This window comes from Hibiscus syriacus, unplaced genomic scaffold (assembly GCF_006381635.1).
Source record: "Hibiscus syriacus cultivar Baekdansim isolate YM2019G1 unplaced genomic scaffold, ASM638163v2 tig00117048_pilon, whole genome shotgun sequence".
NCBI classification, from domain to species: Eukaryota; Viridiplantae; Streptophyta; class Magnoliopsida; order Malvales; family Malvaceae; genus Hibiscus; species Hibiscus syriacus.
In genome coordinates this window covers 8705384-8722573 of record NW_024063538.1, presented here as the reverse complement: position 1 = coordinate 8722573, position 17190 = coordinate 8705384, and the positions used below count along the sequence as shown (strand labels likewise).

General features: G+C 35.4%; 1 protein-coding gene across 1 annotated transcript; it reads left to right on the top strand.

Annotated features, from left to right (window-relative positions):
• The first annotated feature begins 15488 nt into the window (after positions 1–15488).
• Positions 15489–16917, top strand: LOC120197613 (pentatricopeptide repeat-containing protein At1g09900-like). Its single transcript, XM_039199081.1, has 3 exons — positions 15489–15885; positions 15992–16530; positions 16633–16917. Exons 1-3 carry the CDS (start codon positions 15489–15491, stop codon positions 16915–16917), a joined length of 1221 nt encoding a protein of 406 aa, XP_039055012.1.
• The last annotated feature ends 273 nt before the right edge of the window (positions 16918–17190 follow it).

The window sequence follows — 17190 nt, the reverse complement described above, 5'->3', positions numbered from 1 at the left end:
ATGAAAGTAAAAAACTCGGACGTCGTCGATTCAATAGAGAATGGTTGTGAAGAACATAAGAGAAAAAAGAATGAAAAAGTAAATCTAAGCATAAGGGCCTCCGTGAATTTAATTCGAGACTGGCCATTGGGTTTGAGAATGGACGGGGTAGATGTAGCAAAGAATACACCTCAAACTGCTTCAATAGAGGATTCATGCAAAAAGCATAAGGCAAAGGAGGATCGGAAAGAAAATCCAAGCGAAAGGGCTTCCATGGATGTAGTCCGAGACTGGCCCGTGGGTTTAATAATCAGTGGGAAAGAAACAGCTTCGAAGACGCCTCAAACACCTATATCAAATTTCCTTAAGGCAAGAGGGGTTCTGGGCAGCTCAGAAGGGTTGACGAATATTACGCAATCACAGCTGCAATATGCATTCGGGATCTAACTTTGGGCCCAATTTCCACCCAGGAAAGGAAAAACTGATAAATCGTAAGAAAGTAGGACCTTCCCAAGAAGCTGCCCGAGAGGAAGCAGAAGTTTGTGCGTCTGAGGGTACATCAAAAGGAGCCCCGATAAGTGAAACAATTGAGAAATGTGGAGCAAGTGCAGATGAAGGCCTAATCCAACTAGTAGGGCATCCTAATGAGGCCTTATTACATTTTGCGGCATCCTGTTTGAATTTGTTTTTTGAACTTTCTTATATTTGGAACTTATTTTTTGAACCTTCTTTTTGTAAGTATATTTAAATGAGTTTATGTTGAAAGTTGAACCAAATTTACAACTTGAAATTCTTTGAATATCAACTGAATCAAAAACTTTGTAAATGATCGGAAGTTACAGATCTTTGACATTGTGACATGATTAAAAGATAATGACCTTTGATTTTACCCCAGAAGGAACACTCAAACGCCATACCCTTTCTCTTTTAAGAATCGATATAACCTTCACCTTTCATAAGGGAATGAACAAGAGGCTTGGTATTAGGCATGTATAGGAGCGGACAACATGGGGCACCTCTTGTGTATGACATTATTGTACTTTTGTTGAAGACGTTCAGTGATGATAATGATCTTCACAGATGGAATAGTCAAGTAGGTGAATCTAGTTTAGGTCAGTTGCTTGGAAATTGAACTCTAAAAATGGAATCTCTTGACTTTCAAAAAACGCCGAGGCTATAACAGGCTCTTCTTGACAAATTTAAGAAATTGAATCTGTTTACCCATATTATAATATTTTATATATACAATAAAGCTTGAGTTGTCCCTCTAGAGCAATTGGTTAAACGCACCACCGACTTTATGGATAAGATTCAGCTAGCCTAATAAAGGTGATTATAATATTTATACAATAAAGCTTGAACCGTCCCTCTAAGGCAATTGGTTAAATGCCCCGGCTTTATGGATAATATTAAGCTAGCCTGATAAAGGTGATTATATATTGAGTTGTCCCTCTAGATCAATTGGTTAAACGCCCCAGCTTTATGGATTTAGCTAGCCAGACAATGGCAAATTAAATTTATCTAAATAAGGAGTTTTGGTAAAGATGGACTAAGGGAGTTAAGGAATACCTGTTATAGTCAATTTCACACGAGCACTCAGGAATTTCATTTTTAGACCGATATTTCCACACTGCCTTTGTTAGAAGAGTCTACAAAGCTTGAACAAATAGAAGATTTCAGAGGACCAAAATAGAAGGTCTAGCAATTGATTATGCTAGTTGCGTCATTTTGTCCGCATCTGATTAAAATACCAAGCCAATAAATAGGGGCATGTTGCGATATTCAAAAGGATTGAGAAAGAAACAACATTTTGGTGGCCAAAACCTTAGAAGATAGGAGGCCAAGCTAAAACCAACTCATCAATTTTGAACATTTTTCAAAGAGCTATAACTCTGAAAGCGATAAAGAGCTATTGTTTCTTTTGATATTCTTTGAACTCATGTTTATGATTTGATTCGATTGCGAGCCTGGATTAAGGGGCAATGTTTTACGTTTTTATATCTTTTTTTCTCTTTCCCCCTAAATAAGAGAAAAGAGAAAAACATTTTCAAGCAGGACAATCTCAAATGTGAAAGGTCCTAGAAGCTGTTAAGGCTCATTTGGCCTCTATTGAAGAAAGAACGAACAATGCCAAATTTTTAGCATGTCACAGGACAATCAGTGCGAGAGACTAGATAGAACTTGTGAAATTATCAACAACCTGAGAAGAAAATTAGGCATGGTCGATTCCTAGGAAAAGACCAGTAGACAAAAATAAGGTTCCATCCAAGAGATAAAACAAGAACTAATTCATATTGCATGCATCTTAGACATACTTAAGAGCATCTCATTCATCATTTTTTTCATACATAATTTTACAGCTTTTAGAGTCAATTTCAACTTCACAACGAAGGATATTGGACTCAACAAACAACTTTCCAGTTTCATTCAGAGTTAATTTCAACTTCACAACGAATGATACTGGACTCAATAAACAACTTTCCAGTTTCATTCAGAGTCAATTTCAACTCCACAGTGAAGGATATTAGACTCAACAAACAACATTCCAATTTCATTTAGAGTCAATTTCAACTTCATGACGAAGGATATCGTGCCCACAAACAGTAATACAACCCTTGGATTTCAACTTCACGACGAATGATATCCAATTCAAAGCTCAACTTCACAATGAAGGAGCCACCCATGATTTCAACTTCACGACGAAGAATATCGTGCCCACAAGCAGCAATGCAACCCTTGGATTCCAACCTCACGACGAAGGATATCTAATTCAAAGCTCAACTTCACAACGAAGGAGCCATCCATGATTTCAACTTCATGACGAAGGATATCGTGCCCACAAGCAGCAATGCAACCCTTGGATTTCAACCTCACAACGAAGGATATCCAATTCAAAGCTCAACTTCACAAAGAAGGAGCCACCCACGATTTCAACTTCACGACGAAGGATATCGTGCCCACAAGAAACAATGCAACCCTTGGATTTCAATTTCACGACGAATGATATCCAATTCAAAGCTCAACATCACAACAAATGAGCCACCCACAATTTCAACTTCACGACGAAGGATATTGTGCCCACAAGAAGCAATGCAACCCTTGGACTTCAACTTCATGATGAATGATATCCAATTCAAAGCTCAACTTCACAATGAATGAGCCACCCACGATTTTAACTTTACGACGAAGGATATCGTGCCTACAAGCAGCAATGCAACCCTTGGATTTCAACTTCACAACAAAGGATATCCAATTCAAAGCTCAACTTCACAACAAATGAGCCATCCACGATTTCAACTTCACGACGAAGGATATCCAATTCAAAGCTCAACTTCACAACGAATGAGCCATCTATGATTTCAACTTCACGAAGAAGGATATCGTGCCTAGAAGCAACAATGCAACCCTTGGATTTCAACTTCACGACGAAGGATATCCAATTTAAAGCTCTATTTCAGAACGAAGAAGCTATCCACGATTTTAACTTCACGACGAATGATATCCTGCCTAACGGATAGACTTAAAATCATCTGCGACAATAGGGATTCATTCCCCAGCCCAGTACAACATAACTCAAGGCGATAAGGGTTATCTGTCATCAAAGACCTTCGAGTTCGATTACACTCAGCTCAAAGGCATATCAAATTTACAGCATAACTCAAGGAGAGAAGGGTTATTTGTTAACAAAAGACCTTCAAGTTCGATTACACTCAGCTCAAAGGCACATCCAATTTACAGTATAACTCAAGGCGAGAAGGGTTATCTGTCAACCAAGACCTTCGAGTTTGATTACACTTAGCTCAAAGGCATGTCAAATTTGCAGCATAGCTTAAGTCGAGAAAAGTTATCTATCAACAAAACTTTCGAGTTCGATTCTATTCAGCTCGATGACACATCAACTACATGGTAGCATCAAGAAACTACTTTCTGGTTGAAGCCGAGGTCTTTAAGTCAAGAAGAAGATCTGGGGTAATCTCTCAAATTTAGTAAAGCATAACTCACGGTGAGAAGGGTTATATGTCAATGAAAACTTTCGTGTTCGATTCCATTCAACTCGATGACACATCAACCGCATAGTAGCATCAAGAATCTACTTTCTGGTCGAAGCCATGGTTTTTAAGTCAAGAAGAAGTTCTGGGGCAATCTCTCAGCCTAGTACAGCGTAACTCAAGGCAGAAAGGGTTATCGGTCAATGAAAAATTTTGAGTTCGATCCCATTTAGCTCGATGGCGTATTGATTACTTTTCGGTCAAAATTTTTAAATCAAGGTTTTTAAACCGAGAAGAAGACCAAAGTTGATTACAATTTGGAAACAAGAAACCACGTTCTGAACTATGACTTCAATTTCATATCATTTCAAGATGGACTCGACTTCATGAAGGATGGGTTATCCGCAACTCAATTCGACAGGGAGTTATTGAAACATCATAGTCAAATTTCAACTCCACCGAACGAAAAACGTGTCTTTTAATCTTTGCCCTATCCCTGTTATACGACTATGGGCAAAGAGGGGCAGCTGTCAACATACTTTTTTATCCGGGTACAACACATTCAATAACCCCGTTTAGTAGGATTCAAAAAACAAACCAACGTATTTGACTCCTATTGAAACACTAAAAACCGAGGCATTTGAGTCCAAGTGAGACTTTAAAATGCCTCTAAAAATAGCCAATCACTGGGCTATTTAAACGCAAGCAAGGGGGACTGATCAGTATCTACACACAAGAAATAACCAAAAATCATATGAAAAGCGAAGGGGAAGAAAAAAGGGAAAAGTGGCAAGATTTCTATTTGCTAAAGGAAAGTTCAAAGGAAAGAGAGAAGAAGCTTATATCGCTGCCGTAAACCACCATTTATTATAGGTAACTCCTTCCTCTCCTTGGTTTTATGTTATCTATTTGAGTTTTCTTTGGGATCGAATGGAAGAAGGTCGACGGGTTTCGAAGTGGTGGGAGATGTGTTTCGCTGCCAGGTTACGGTGGCCGATGGCTAGAGGAGGTTGTTGAGGTGGTCAGATTTAAAGAGAGATGGGTCTTGTTTTTGATGGGTTAAAGTTTGAGAGTTTGATTTTTAGAAATAAAATGTGACTTTGGACATGAATGAATGATGAATTTGTTGTTTTTTTAATTGTTTTTTACTCTAAAATGGCCAAGAAGATTTTAGTTTTGAGTTTGTGTTAATAGAAAGAGAGCAGATGAGGGGGAGAGCACGGTTGAAGAAGAAACAGAAATGAGGAAGATGACCACTCGTGAATGGGGGTTTTTATTACCTTTAGGGAAATTTAGGTATAACTAGGTAATGGGTCGTTAGAAAGTTTTGCATTTTCATATATGGAACTTAATTTTTATTTATTTCAATTTAGTCACTGCATGTACATTAAATGTTTCCTTGAATTTTCGATTAATGCAATTTAGTCATGTTTTGAACTCAAAAAGTTAATTCATTTTAATTTGATCTTTTTTCCTTATTTATATTTTCTTTAAAATTTAACCTTTTTATTTTTATTTTCCCACTTTTTTTGTTTTTTTTCTATTTTAACAATTTTTATATTTTTTCCCTGAAATTTTACATTTTCTTCTTTTGTTTTGTTTTCTTCTTTTAACATTTTTTATATATAACATTTTTTAATTTTTTTTCTTTGATTTATTTATTTACTTATTTATTTTTCTTTTTATTTAATTAATTTTTATTCGATATTTCTTTTATTTTATCATCTAACATATTTTTGACTTTTTTCAGTAGTAATTTTGATCGATCAAAGGTAAGCAATTCGAATCGAACGTTTTAAATTTTAATTTTAATTTTAATTTTCACAAATAAAGGCAACCGGTAAATTAATTGGTACCGAAAGGGCGGTTCAAGGGTGCTAATCCTTCCTTGGCCATAACTGACTCCCAAACCCGATATATTCCTCGTAAAACGCAGATTTGGTAAGATGGTGTCCGATCCACCTAAATGTTTTTAAAGTGATCGGTGGCGACTCTAACATTCATTTCTCAAGTTGAAGCCCAATTACGGGCCCAACCGAAAGACGGTTGTGACAGCCTGTTACTAACATTGAGGTTCATCAAGTTGTGTCTGAGATGCAGCCGGTGAATGCTCCGGGTATTGATGGCTTTCATGCATACTTCTACCAACAGAACTGAGACGTTATCGGATCAAGCGTATGTGATTTCATTCGAAGAGCCTTTGAAAATGGCGAGATCACTACGAAAATAAAATGCACTCTCCTGGTTTTTTTCCCCAAAACTGATGCCCCTGATAATTTCTCCCATTTTCATGCTATAAGTTTATGCACGATACTTTTCAAAACTCTAACGAATCTAATAGTTAATCGGCTTAAGCCTTTTCTACCTAGGTGGGTCTTAGAAACCCAGACTAGCTTTGTCCATAGTCGTTGTATCACGGACAATATCATAATTACCCAGGAGGTAGTTCATTCGATGAGGCGTAAGCATGGTAATAAGGGGTGGATGGCCATTAATATCGACATAATAGAGAAAGCCTATGACCGATTGGAATGGGGATTCATTGATGACTCCTTGGGGGACATTGGTTGCCCGCAAGTGCTTCGGAAACTGATTATGAATTACATCTCCAATGTTTCTACTCAGGTTCTTTGGAATGGTACCCCTTCAAAGCCCTTCATTTTTTCTCTAGGTATCCGCCAGGGGACCCTCTTTCCCCATATTTATTCGTGATTTGTATGGAGCGTCTTTATCAGGCAATCCAAGGAGATGTTAAGGATGGAAGTTGAAGGCCAATTAAACTTTTGAGACATGGTCTGGACCTATCTCATCTTTTCTTTGCTGACTATTTAATTCTTTTTGTTTAGGCGTCAATTGATTAATTGAATGTGATTCAGCGAGTTCTCAGAGATTTTTGCGACAATTCAGGGGTACAAAGTAAGTTTGAACAAGACGAATATTACAAGAAGATATTAGTGAGGGGTTTCAATTCATGAGAGTTGAATCGCTAGACAAGTATTTAGGGGTGGAGGGCCAAATCTCTCTCGCTTGCGGACCGGATTGTCTTAGAGAAGTTTGTTTTAGTTGCTCTTCCATCTTATATAATGCAGTCTTGCTATTTACCCAAGCAAGTGTGTGAGGACATAGAATTGTTAATTTGTAACTTTATTTGGGGAAGTTTTGAGGGTTCGAGGAAGATTCAACTTGTGAGGTGGTCTGAAGTTTGTAAACCGATGGAGAAGGGTGCCCTAGGCGTGAAAATTTTACGCACTCCGATTGCGGCCTTCTAAACGAAAATAGGATTTTGGAGGATTGATCAAAATTCCCAACTTTGGGCTCGTGTTTTGCGATCCAAATACAAGTTTGGTGATTTAGTTTGGGACTCGATTGCGAGGGTTGGTGGATCTCGGCTCTGGCAAGGTATTTGCACTATATGGAGCGAGCTTCGTCATGGTTTGATGTGGAACGTTGGTGATGGTTCTCGGGTTAAATTTTGGAGCGACCCTTGGCTTGGGAAGTTAGGGCCATTACGTGATCTTTATATTGGGACCTACAATTCCACACAAGACAACGTGGTGGTTCAAAACATGGTTTCGCATGATGGACAATGGAGATAGTCCTTGCTGCGCAATGTCCTTCCTCTGTGTTACTCTATTTCATGGCGATTAAACCACTAACAATTAATGGTGGGCCCGATACAGTTGGTTGCCGATGGGATCCTATTTGTCAGTTCTCGACTAGATCAGCTTATGAGGCTGACGCCCTTGTAGAGGACGATCCGGAGTAGAAAATTATTTCTTCTTACAAAGGACTTCCACGGGTTAAATCCTTTATGCGGTTGCTTTACCATGACAGGATTCTTACCAATGAAGAATGAACTCATCGGCACCTGACTCATGATGCGAGTTTTGGTGTGTGGCAGCGTTGTTGAGGCCCTTTCTCATGTGTTCTAAGCATAGTATCAAAATTGTAGTTGCGGATTTTGTTGCGGATGTAGTTGTGGTGTCACGGTTGCGGTTACGGATGTTGCAGATGTTACGTAACGTGTTATTGTTGTCGCGGGCTTGATCTCTTCCTCAAAAATCACAATACATCTAAAATATTATATTTATATATTTTACAATTATCTTTTAATATACTGATAGTAATATACTCTTTTAATATTTTATTTAAAAAAAAATTAATTTCATAGATAAAAATTTATTAAAAACAAATATAAACCATAGAAGTATTATCATACTGGATAATGGGTAATAACAATTATAATGTTAATGAATAACATATAAACAATATCACTAAGGGGCGTTTGGTTGGCGTCATATTAGATTACCGGAGGAATAAAATGTCATTCCCCCGTTTGGTTGGCAAACATTCCCAACCCCCGCTAATCCTTTATTCCCAACAGTGGTATTTTGGGGTATATTATCGGGAATGTGATTACTCACTTCACTTAGGTATTGTTGGATTACCGGCGTTTTGGATTAAAATGCCTTTAATTTTTTTTTCAAAAATATCCTTCTTCTGTCGTTGAATAAAAATAATTCTACGAAGGTTAAATTACAAATTTATCCTTAAATTATTTTAGATTTACAAAAAAAAGTACATAATTAGAATTTTATATAAAGTTCAGAGGTTAAAATAAAATTTTACCCTTTCATTAAACATATTTATCTTTTCAATTTTGTAAAAAAAATAATATAAATTTTATGAATTTAAAATTTTTAAAGAAAATATATAAATTAATTATAGTAGAATTATAGTAGAATTCAACTTGTTAAAAAACAAATATATAAGAATGACAATTTGATAAAATATACATTCAAATAATCTTTTATTCCTTTAACCAATCATTGTAATCTTACATTCCTGCTAAATAAACCAAACACGAAATATAACATTCCCAATAATCTTATTCTCGCCGGTAATCATATTCTCACTGGTAATCTTACATTTCGTGAACCAAACGCACCCTAAAATCATATCAAATTTTTTATATTGTAACATAAAAATGTTCATTTTACATAACATAGAAAGAAAAAAAAATACATAAATACAAATATAAAAATTATATATCTTACAATTCACCACCTGAATGGCGTGACTGATCTAAAGCATTTCCATCTTCGTCATTGTCTTGGTTTTGATTCCTTACTATTCCATATGAAGAATACATCACATTATATGCATCATAAGATGCATCATTGGTAGGAAACATGTTGTATGATAAATGATGACAAAAAAATCCATAACTTGGATTTTGTTCAAGGTAAGGTGGATAACATGAATTTAGTTGGTAACAATGAGAACTATGAGATGATTCACTAATTTCATTATCATTTGTAGTTGAACTATATAATGATGAACCTGCAAATGAATCATAAAGTGTCCATATTCTAGTTGGTATGTACCTTTATTATCACCACCATGATCATCACAACCACCATCATCATCGTCGTTGTCGTCATCATCATAACTTAACGTTGATAGTTGAACATTTTCCTCATTAGATGGAGTAGGTGAATTGTTCATATTTTCACCTTGAGTTTCTTCATCAGTTTCATTAAGTAACTCCTCAGGCAACCATGAGAAGTTTTGTTCACTATCAAGTGTAGCATTCTCTCTTTCTTCAATCCATGCATTTAGTAGGTCATTTTCTTCAAAAATATTTTCAAGATTAATCGGATTAAAACCCATTTCTAATTCTTGTGCACTTTTTCTTTGCATGTGTATCAGCTTCAACCTCATATTATAATAGACATATACCAAAATTTTGAAGCTTTTTATGGTTGAATCTATTTCTGTTCTTTGTATGGATCAAACTAAAAGTACTCCAAATACGCTCATAATTTGAATATGAAGTTGTTTGACTCAAAACTTTGACAGCGATGCGTTGAAGTTGCGGTGCATAATTTCCACAATTAAACCACCATTTAACTACAAAAAACATAAATATTAAGATATAATTCATAAAGTATTTATACAAATATCTTTATTATCTACAAAACTATAGAGAATAAATTCTTTTTGTTTGCCAGGGTTAGTCTTCAAAATTGCAGCTTGAACTAATGGTGTTCCAAAAGAATTCATTTTGTCTCGATATAACAACAACTAAAAATAAATGAATTAGTAGTTTAAACGTGATATTTTATGAGTTTTTTCAAACAATATAAGTATATGCATTGCAAGAATTTGACCATTTAAGTTGGGTTTTATCCTCTGTATGACATTTCTAACTCTATTCATAGTTTTACGAATCACTTCACTTGTGGAATTGTCTCTGTATAGAAATTGTGGATTTAGAAAATATCCTACATAAAAAATAGCATAGTAAATATCTAAACAATATATCACAATTTAAATTTAAAAGTTTTATAACGTACCAGCATAATGTAAATGATTATGAAGTTGTTTACTCCATCGTCTATAAATTATTTCCCAATTTTGCTTTGTCAATGGCTTCATAAATAAAACCCATGGTTGGTTTTTCATCACCATCACACATTCTTAATACTTTAACCAACAGTTCTTGGATCTTTAAGACATCACCCACTTTTTTTTCAAAATTGTGTGGAGTTAATGACTTCTATCATCTCTAATCCAGTTGGTTTTCTTGCATATGTGGACCTTTTCCATTTTGGAGAAATCACCATTTCTTTAAGTGCTTTTTTGTTTCTAACAATGCTCTCCAAAGCAATGAAATTGGTAGCAAATCTAGTGATCCCAAGACGTAAGAGTTCTATACCTTTGGTATACCTCTTCATATAATCAATCGTCCATGTATGATTGTATATAAAGGACGTAATCTTTTTTGCTTGATCTAAGACACTTTTCACACGTTTTTGTTACCAATTTCTTCCAAAATAAGATACAAGCAATGTGCAGAACATGTTGACCAATACAAGTGTCTTCTATTTTGCATCAACATTTTACCACAAGCTTTGATTGCTGCTTCATTGTCAATAACAAATTTAACAATAAATTCTTCACCAATTTCATCCACCATTTTCGTCCATTATATCAAAATAGTACTTAGTAGTACAAGAGGTAACATTGCTAGCATCAATTGATTTTTTTAAAGATGGTACCTCTAGGACTATAAATCAAGAAATTGATTATATATTGATTTCTAGTCCCTTTCCACCCATCACACATAATGGTCATACCTCTTTCTTCCCATATAGGCTTAAAGCCATTCATTCACCTATTCTTGTGTTTCTTTGTACTCTTCATCCAAATACAATCATGTTACCTCATAAGCTGAAGGGCCCCTAACTGATTTTCCAACTTCAGCTGCAACTTGAAGTACAGTCTATAGAAATGGTGAGTCTGCAGTTCTTGCTGGTAAAGCTTCATGCAATATTAACTTTGAAATTGTTTCCCCTATCTTTTTTTTCTTACATTTTTCAAAAAGCTTTCAGCGAGTTTTTGTTGCTTCGAACTCTTTGATTTTTCAAGAACGGGATCCATATTTGCTAATATAGCTCCAGAAAAGTCAAAATTACTCCACTGATGTTCCCTCCCACTTCTTTTTGAATCAACAGTACTAAATGATCTTCTAAAGTCTCGAGTCTAAGTAGTACTACCTCCCCCAGGTTCATAAAATGAATCTTGACCAGTTCTTGCTCTTCGACGTTGTCTTTCTTCTCATTCAATTTTGGATCTTATACTTTCTTGTCTTGCAATAGTTAACTCCGCATCATCCAAATCACTATTACCATAGTTTCCATGATCTCCTAATCTTATTCTTTCCTCCAATTCTTCTTTTCTCTTCTGCTTCAAAGCTTTTTCATTATGATATTCCTTAAGTTGTTGAGCAATGTTTTTCCTAACTTCAACCGAGACATTTTGACAAGGTGCTACATTTTCTTTTTGCAACCAAATTCTCTTTCAATCTTGTTATTCATTTGATAATTTTGTCACAGAATTTGCATCTGACATTATTACGATTACCTTCAACAGGTTCTCCCCACCTACAACTGTAATCATCACTACGAGCTTCACCTTTTTTACTTTTTGAATGTGGCATTTTTCTTATAGTTGCATATAATTAAATAAGCTAATAAAGTATTCAAAAATAAAATAGTAATTATAAAACTTAAAACTAACAATAAAACAAATTAAAAAATAAAACAAATATTTAGATAACAAAATATGAATGTAACTGACTATTAATTAAATATTTAAAATAATTATTTCATAAACAATCATATTACAATCCTAAATGCAAATTTTAAGATAAGTTTAATTTTTGAATTAAGTAATAAACAAAATAATAATAAAACAACTTACTTGCAGAAAAATAAATCTGCGAGTCACTCCACTACAAAACACCTTTCCTACTAAGCAGACTAATTGAAAGATCTTCAAAGAAAACCCACCACCATAGAAATTGTTGCTTTGGTTGAACCCCAATGAACAAATTCTCTTAAAACAAAGATGAGAAGTACTCCCACAACTCAGTAAACATGAAACTCTATTGCAGCAGGAAGGTTTTGAACCCTAACTCAATGAAATCGTGCCTATCAATTTTAGTGCCCTCAATTATTTGCTTTAGTGCTCTGTCTCTTACACACACTATCAAGGAATATATTCCTTTTATTTTATTTTATTTATAATATTATTTATTTATTTGCATCTGATCCCAAATTATGTAACCATGTCTATCAATTATTTACTTTTTTACGCCTCTGCCTCTACACGCACACACCATCACTTTTTTTATTTTGTCAAAGAATATATTATTTTTTTATTTTATTTATAATATTATTTATTTATTCTTTATATTATAGATTAAATCAAATTTTATAGTTTCATAGTAAATAGATAAAATACATATACTATTATAGAAAAACATTTAAATTTAAATTAATTTAATTTTAAAAGAACGTTAATAAATAATTTAATTAATTCAAATTTAAGTAACTAATTTTAAACATAACTATTATGATATTATTAATGATACATATTTATAATCCATTTTTAAGAATTAAATTAGAACAATTCATCTATGTAATTTTATATTTCAGATAATTTAATATTTTTTGAAGTGTTACGGTACAATTATAGCGTGTTACGGTGTTACGTAACGGTTTTTGACTGCAACAATTGTAATGCGTTTCCCTTATCACGTCGCATTGATATTGCGTAGCGGTAACCTTAAAAAACGTTACAATACGGACGTTACGTTGCGTTGCGGCCGTAATTTAGTTCTATGGTTCTAAGGCTGCCCAGTTGCTAGAGGAATATGGGAGGAGCTCATCGTTCCTCAACGCTTGAATGAATTTATGAGTTTGGACTTCCGAACATGGATACGTAAGAACTTCTCTCAGTCGGCTTACTTCCCGATCCTTAGAGATGAGTGGGTGGAGTTGTTTGGTATCATCATTTGGGTTCTGTGGAAACATCGAAACCAAATCATTTTCACTCCTGAAGCGCTGCCAAGGGACAACGTTCTGGTTTGGAGTCGCAGACTGCAATCGGAAATTCGGGCAGCTCTTGCTCTCCGGGCGGTGGGTTCTGTCCGTAACTTCAGGCCTGCTGAAGGTGGGGTTAGGACCGTGCAACGTGCGCGACGGAACAGAGCCTTAAAATAACAAGAACCTTAAAAAATTAGATTTATTACTATTGTTATAATAAAAAAATCAAACAAAATATTTTGGGTCAGTGATAAATTATTTTAACCCAAAACCACTAAACTTACGGTCGAATCTCGTAAAAAAAAGTTTAGTTAATAAAAACATCTTTAAAAAAAATTGAGATTTAAGATATCTCTTTAAGAATTTGCACAGAGCAAGCCCCGGCACTGCTGATCAGTCTGGAAGTTGGGTTGCTCCAGGCAAGGTATGGTTCAAGTTGAACACTGATGGTGCTTGTCGTTCGGACTCAGGTTTAGCTGCATGTGAGGGGGCTATTAGAGACCATACGGGGGCTTGGGTTGCGGGTTTTTCAAAGGCCATTGGCTCGTACTCGGCGTGGGAAGCGAAGCTTTAGGGTAACTATGAAGGGCTGAGCTTGGCATGGGATTTGGGTATCCAGAATTTGTTGGTGGAGATGGATTGTAAGGAAATCGTGCATGCTCTTACATCCGAGTTTTGGAGACGTTTGGGAACTTCTTTGGTGTACCTCGTTCTTGATTTGAGGCATCAGAATTGGGTCACACATCTGAATTCTGTTCCGAGGGAACAGAATTGAGTGACAGACTGTATGGCGAAAATAATGTGGAAGAGACCGCTAGAATTTCAGGTCCACCATGATACCCCACAGAAAGTGGGGCACGCTTTCTTTGACGATAGCCTTAAGCACTGCTTGTGTTCTCTTTACCACTTAAAAAAAAAAGAAGTGGAAAATTGTAATTATTTTTTTCTCTTTGAAAATCTCAAGTCGTTAACCTAATGCGTCTTTTCAGGAGGATCACTTGTACAAAAGTAGTGGTATCATACTTTACGTGCGTTTGATTCACGGAATATAAGATTATCAGCAGAAATATCATTATCGGGAAGAATAAGATTACTGTAAATATTATATTTTGTGTTTGGTTCATTTAGAAGGAATGTAAGATTACAGTGTTTGGTTAAAGGAATAAAATATTATTGGAATGTATATTTTACCAAATTGTCTTTATTATATATTTGTTTTTTAACAAGTTGAATTCCACTATAATTTTATTATAATTAATTTATATATTTTTTAAAAAAATTTAAATTCATAAAATTTATATAAATTTTTTTACAAAATTGAAAAGATAAATAGGTTTAATGAAAGAGTAAAATTTTATTTTAACCCCTAACTTCATATAAAATTCTAATTATGGACTTTTATTGTAAATCTAAAATAGTTTAAGGATAAATTTGTAATTTAACCTTCGTAGAATATTTTTATTCAACGACAGAAAAATGATATTTAAAAAAAAAAAAAAATTAAGAGCATTTTTAGTCCAAAATGTCGATAATCCAACAATACCTAAGGGAATGGGGTAATCACATTTCTTGTAATATCTCCAAAATACTACTGTAAGGAATAAAGATTACCGGGGCCTGAGAATGTTTGACAACCAAATGTGGAATGACATTCTATTCCCCCGGTAATGTGAGATGACACCAAACACGCCCTAAGGGTAAACTATGTATATAGCCATCCATCTATTATCGTAGTTTCGTTTTGATTCTTTAACTATTTTTTAAAAATCATATTTAGTGTTATGATTAGGTTTCGTTTTGGTCACTTACCATTAATAAATAAATAGAATTGTTGACATAATATTCTTTTTATATTTTCAATGATGATAGGACATTAACTTATGATGATATTTTAACATCATTATTATTTTTTATTAACAACAAATGATCAAATTGGAATCAAAATATAACACTAGATATAATTTTGAAAAAAAAACGTTTGATGACCAAAAAAACATAATTGGAGGAATAGGTGAGTGAATAAATACATGTTTTAAGCAATCCTTAAATTACATGGAAATTTCATTTTTCAGCCCAGTTCCACTGCCAGTAAGATCTGTGAAAACAAGCTTTTGTTTCATCTCTAATGGCGCTGCCATCAACCAGGCCCATTACCAACTCGGTTCAAGCTTTGGACCTCATCCCCATATTAAACTCCATAACCTCCCTTCTCCAAACCCTAAATCCCAAAACCCCAAACCCTAAAAACATCAGTTCAGCGCCTCTAAACCGCTTCTCCCCTTTCCTGGACCCAAACTTTGTCACTCTCGTCATCACCAAACAAACCAACCCATACCACGCTCTCTTCTTCTTCAACTGGGCATCAAACCCAAACCCCAAAAACTACGCCCACAATCTCAGATGCTATGAAGCCATCACAAATCTCCTCTTTCACCACTCTTCATTCCACCCCGCCATTAAACTCCTTAAGAAATCTCAAAACCTCTCGGATTTCTTCATCGGCAAAATCATCAAGGCGTATGGTGCTAAAGGGAACATCAAAGCTGCAATCTTTTGGTTTAACCAAGCAAAATCAATCGAGAAAGATAAGTACTTTGTTTTCATTTAATTCGATTCTGGGTGTTTTAGTTAAGGCTAACATAATCGATTTACTCAAATCCTTGTTTGATAACGTTGTGAAGGAAGGTGGGTTTCAACCCGATGTGTCTTCGTATACTATACTGATAAGTGGTCTGTGCAAAAAAGGGATGGTCGAGAGTGCACAGAAGGTGTTCGATGAAATGCCGTGCAAGCCGAATTCGTTTACATTTAACACTTTGATTAATGGGTTTTGTAAGAAGGGTGATATGGAGAGTGCAAGTTTGCTTCTCGATAAGATGACGACTCAGGTGGATTGCTTGCCTGAAGTTGTAACTTACACTACCATGATCGATGGATATTGCAGGAAAGGAGAATTCGTCAAGGCCAATAAGCTTTTGAACAAGATGCTGAAAGGGGGTTGCTCACCTAATGTGCTAACTTATAATGCAATTATATATGGTTTGTGTCTTAGAGGGAAATTCGACGAGGCAAAGACGATGATGTCCGAGATGAGGTTGAATGGTGTGAAGGATAATGCGGCAACTCATTTGAGTATATTGAAAGGGCTTTGTATTGCAGGAAGGAAGGTCTCCAGAAGGCATTGAATATTTCAGGTGGATGGCTAATTGTAATATGGATTTGGATGCAAAAGCATACATAGTTGTTGTGAATGAGTATTGCAAATTGAGGAAGATCGTGAAGCGGTTTCCCTTTTGACGGGAATGTGCGGTAGAGGCGTTAGTCCGAATGTAAGTTCTTTCAACGCGGTGTTTCGGAAACTCGAGGAGATGAAGGAGCTCGATAGAGGTGTTTTGCTTCTACAACAGATGCCCCGAATGGGTTGCTCGCCTAATCATGTGTCGTATAGTACTGTCATATGTAGTCTTTGTCGGACCAGAGGTAGGATGCTTGAGGTCGGATATCTGGTTGATGACATGCTTCGAAATGGTATTAACATCGATGCCACGACGTGAGGTTGCTTACTTGAGGGATACAGTGAGGCCGGAGACGAAGAAATTTCAATGCAAGTTTTTAACGAAATGATCGGTAACTGTTATGTCGTCGGTTTGAAGAGTTTCTCGGTTTTTGTCAAAATGCTGTGCTCGAAAGGGATGATTGTGAAGGCAGAGAACTTCTTCGAGTACATTTGTAGGAGGTTCCCCGCCGTTGAAAGGGGCGATTATCGGAAAATCTTAGATGAGCATCTGCAAATAATCCAAGGATCAAGTGAGGAAGATCGAGGAGGA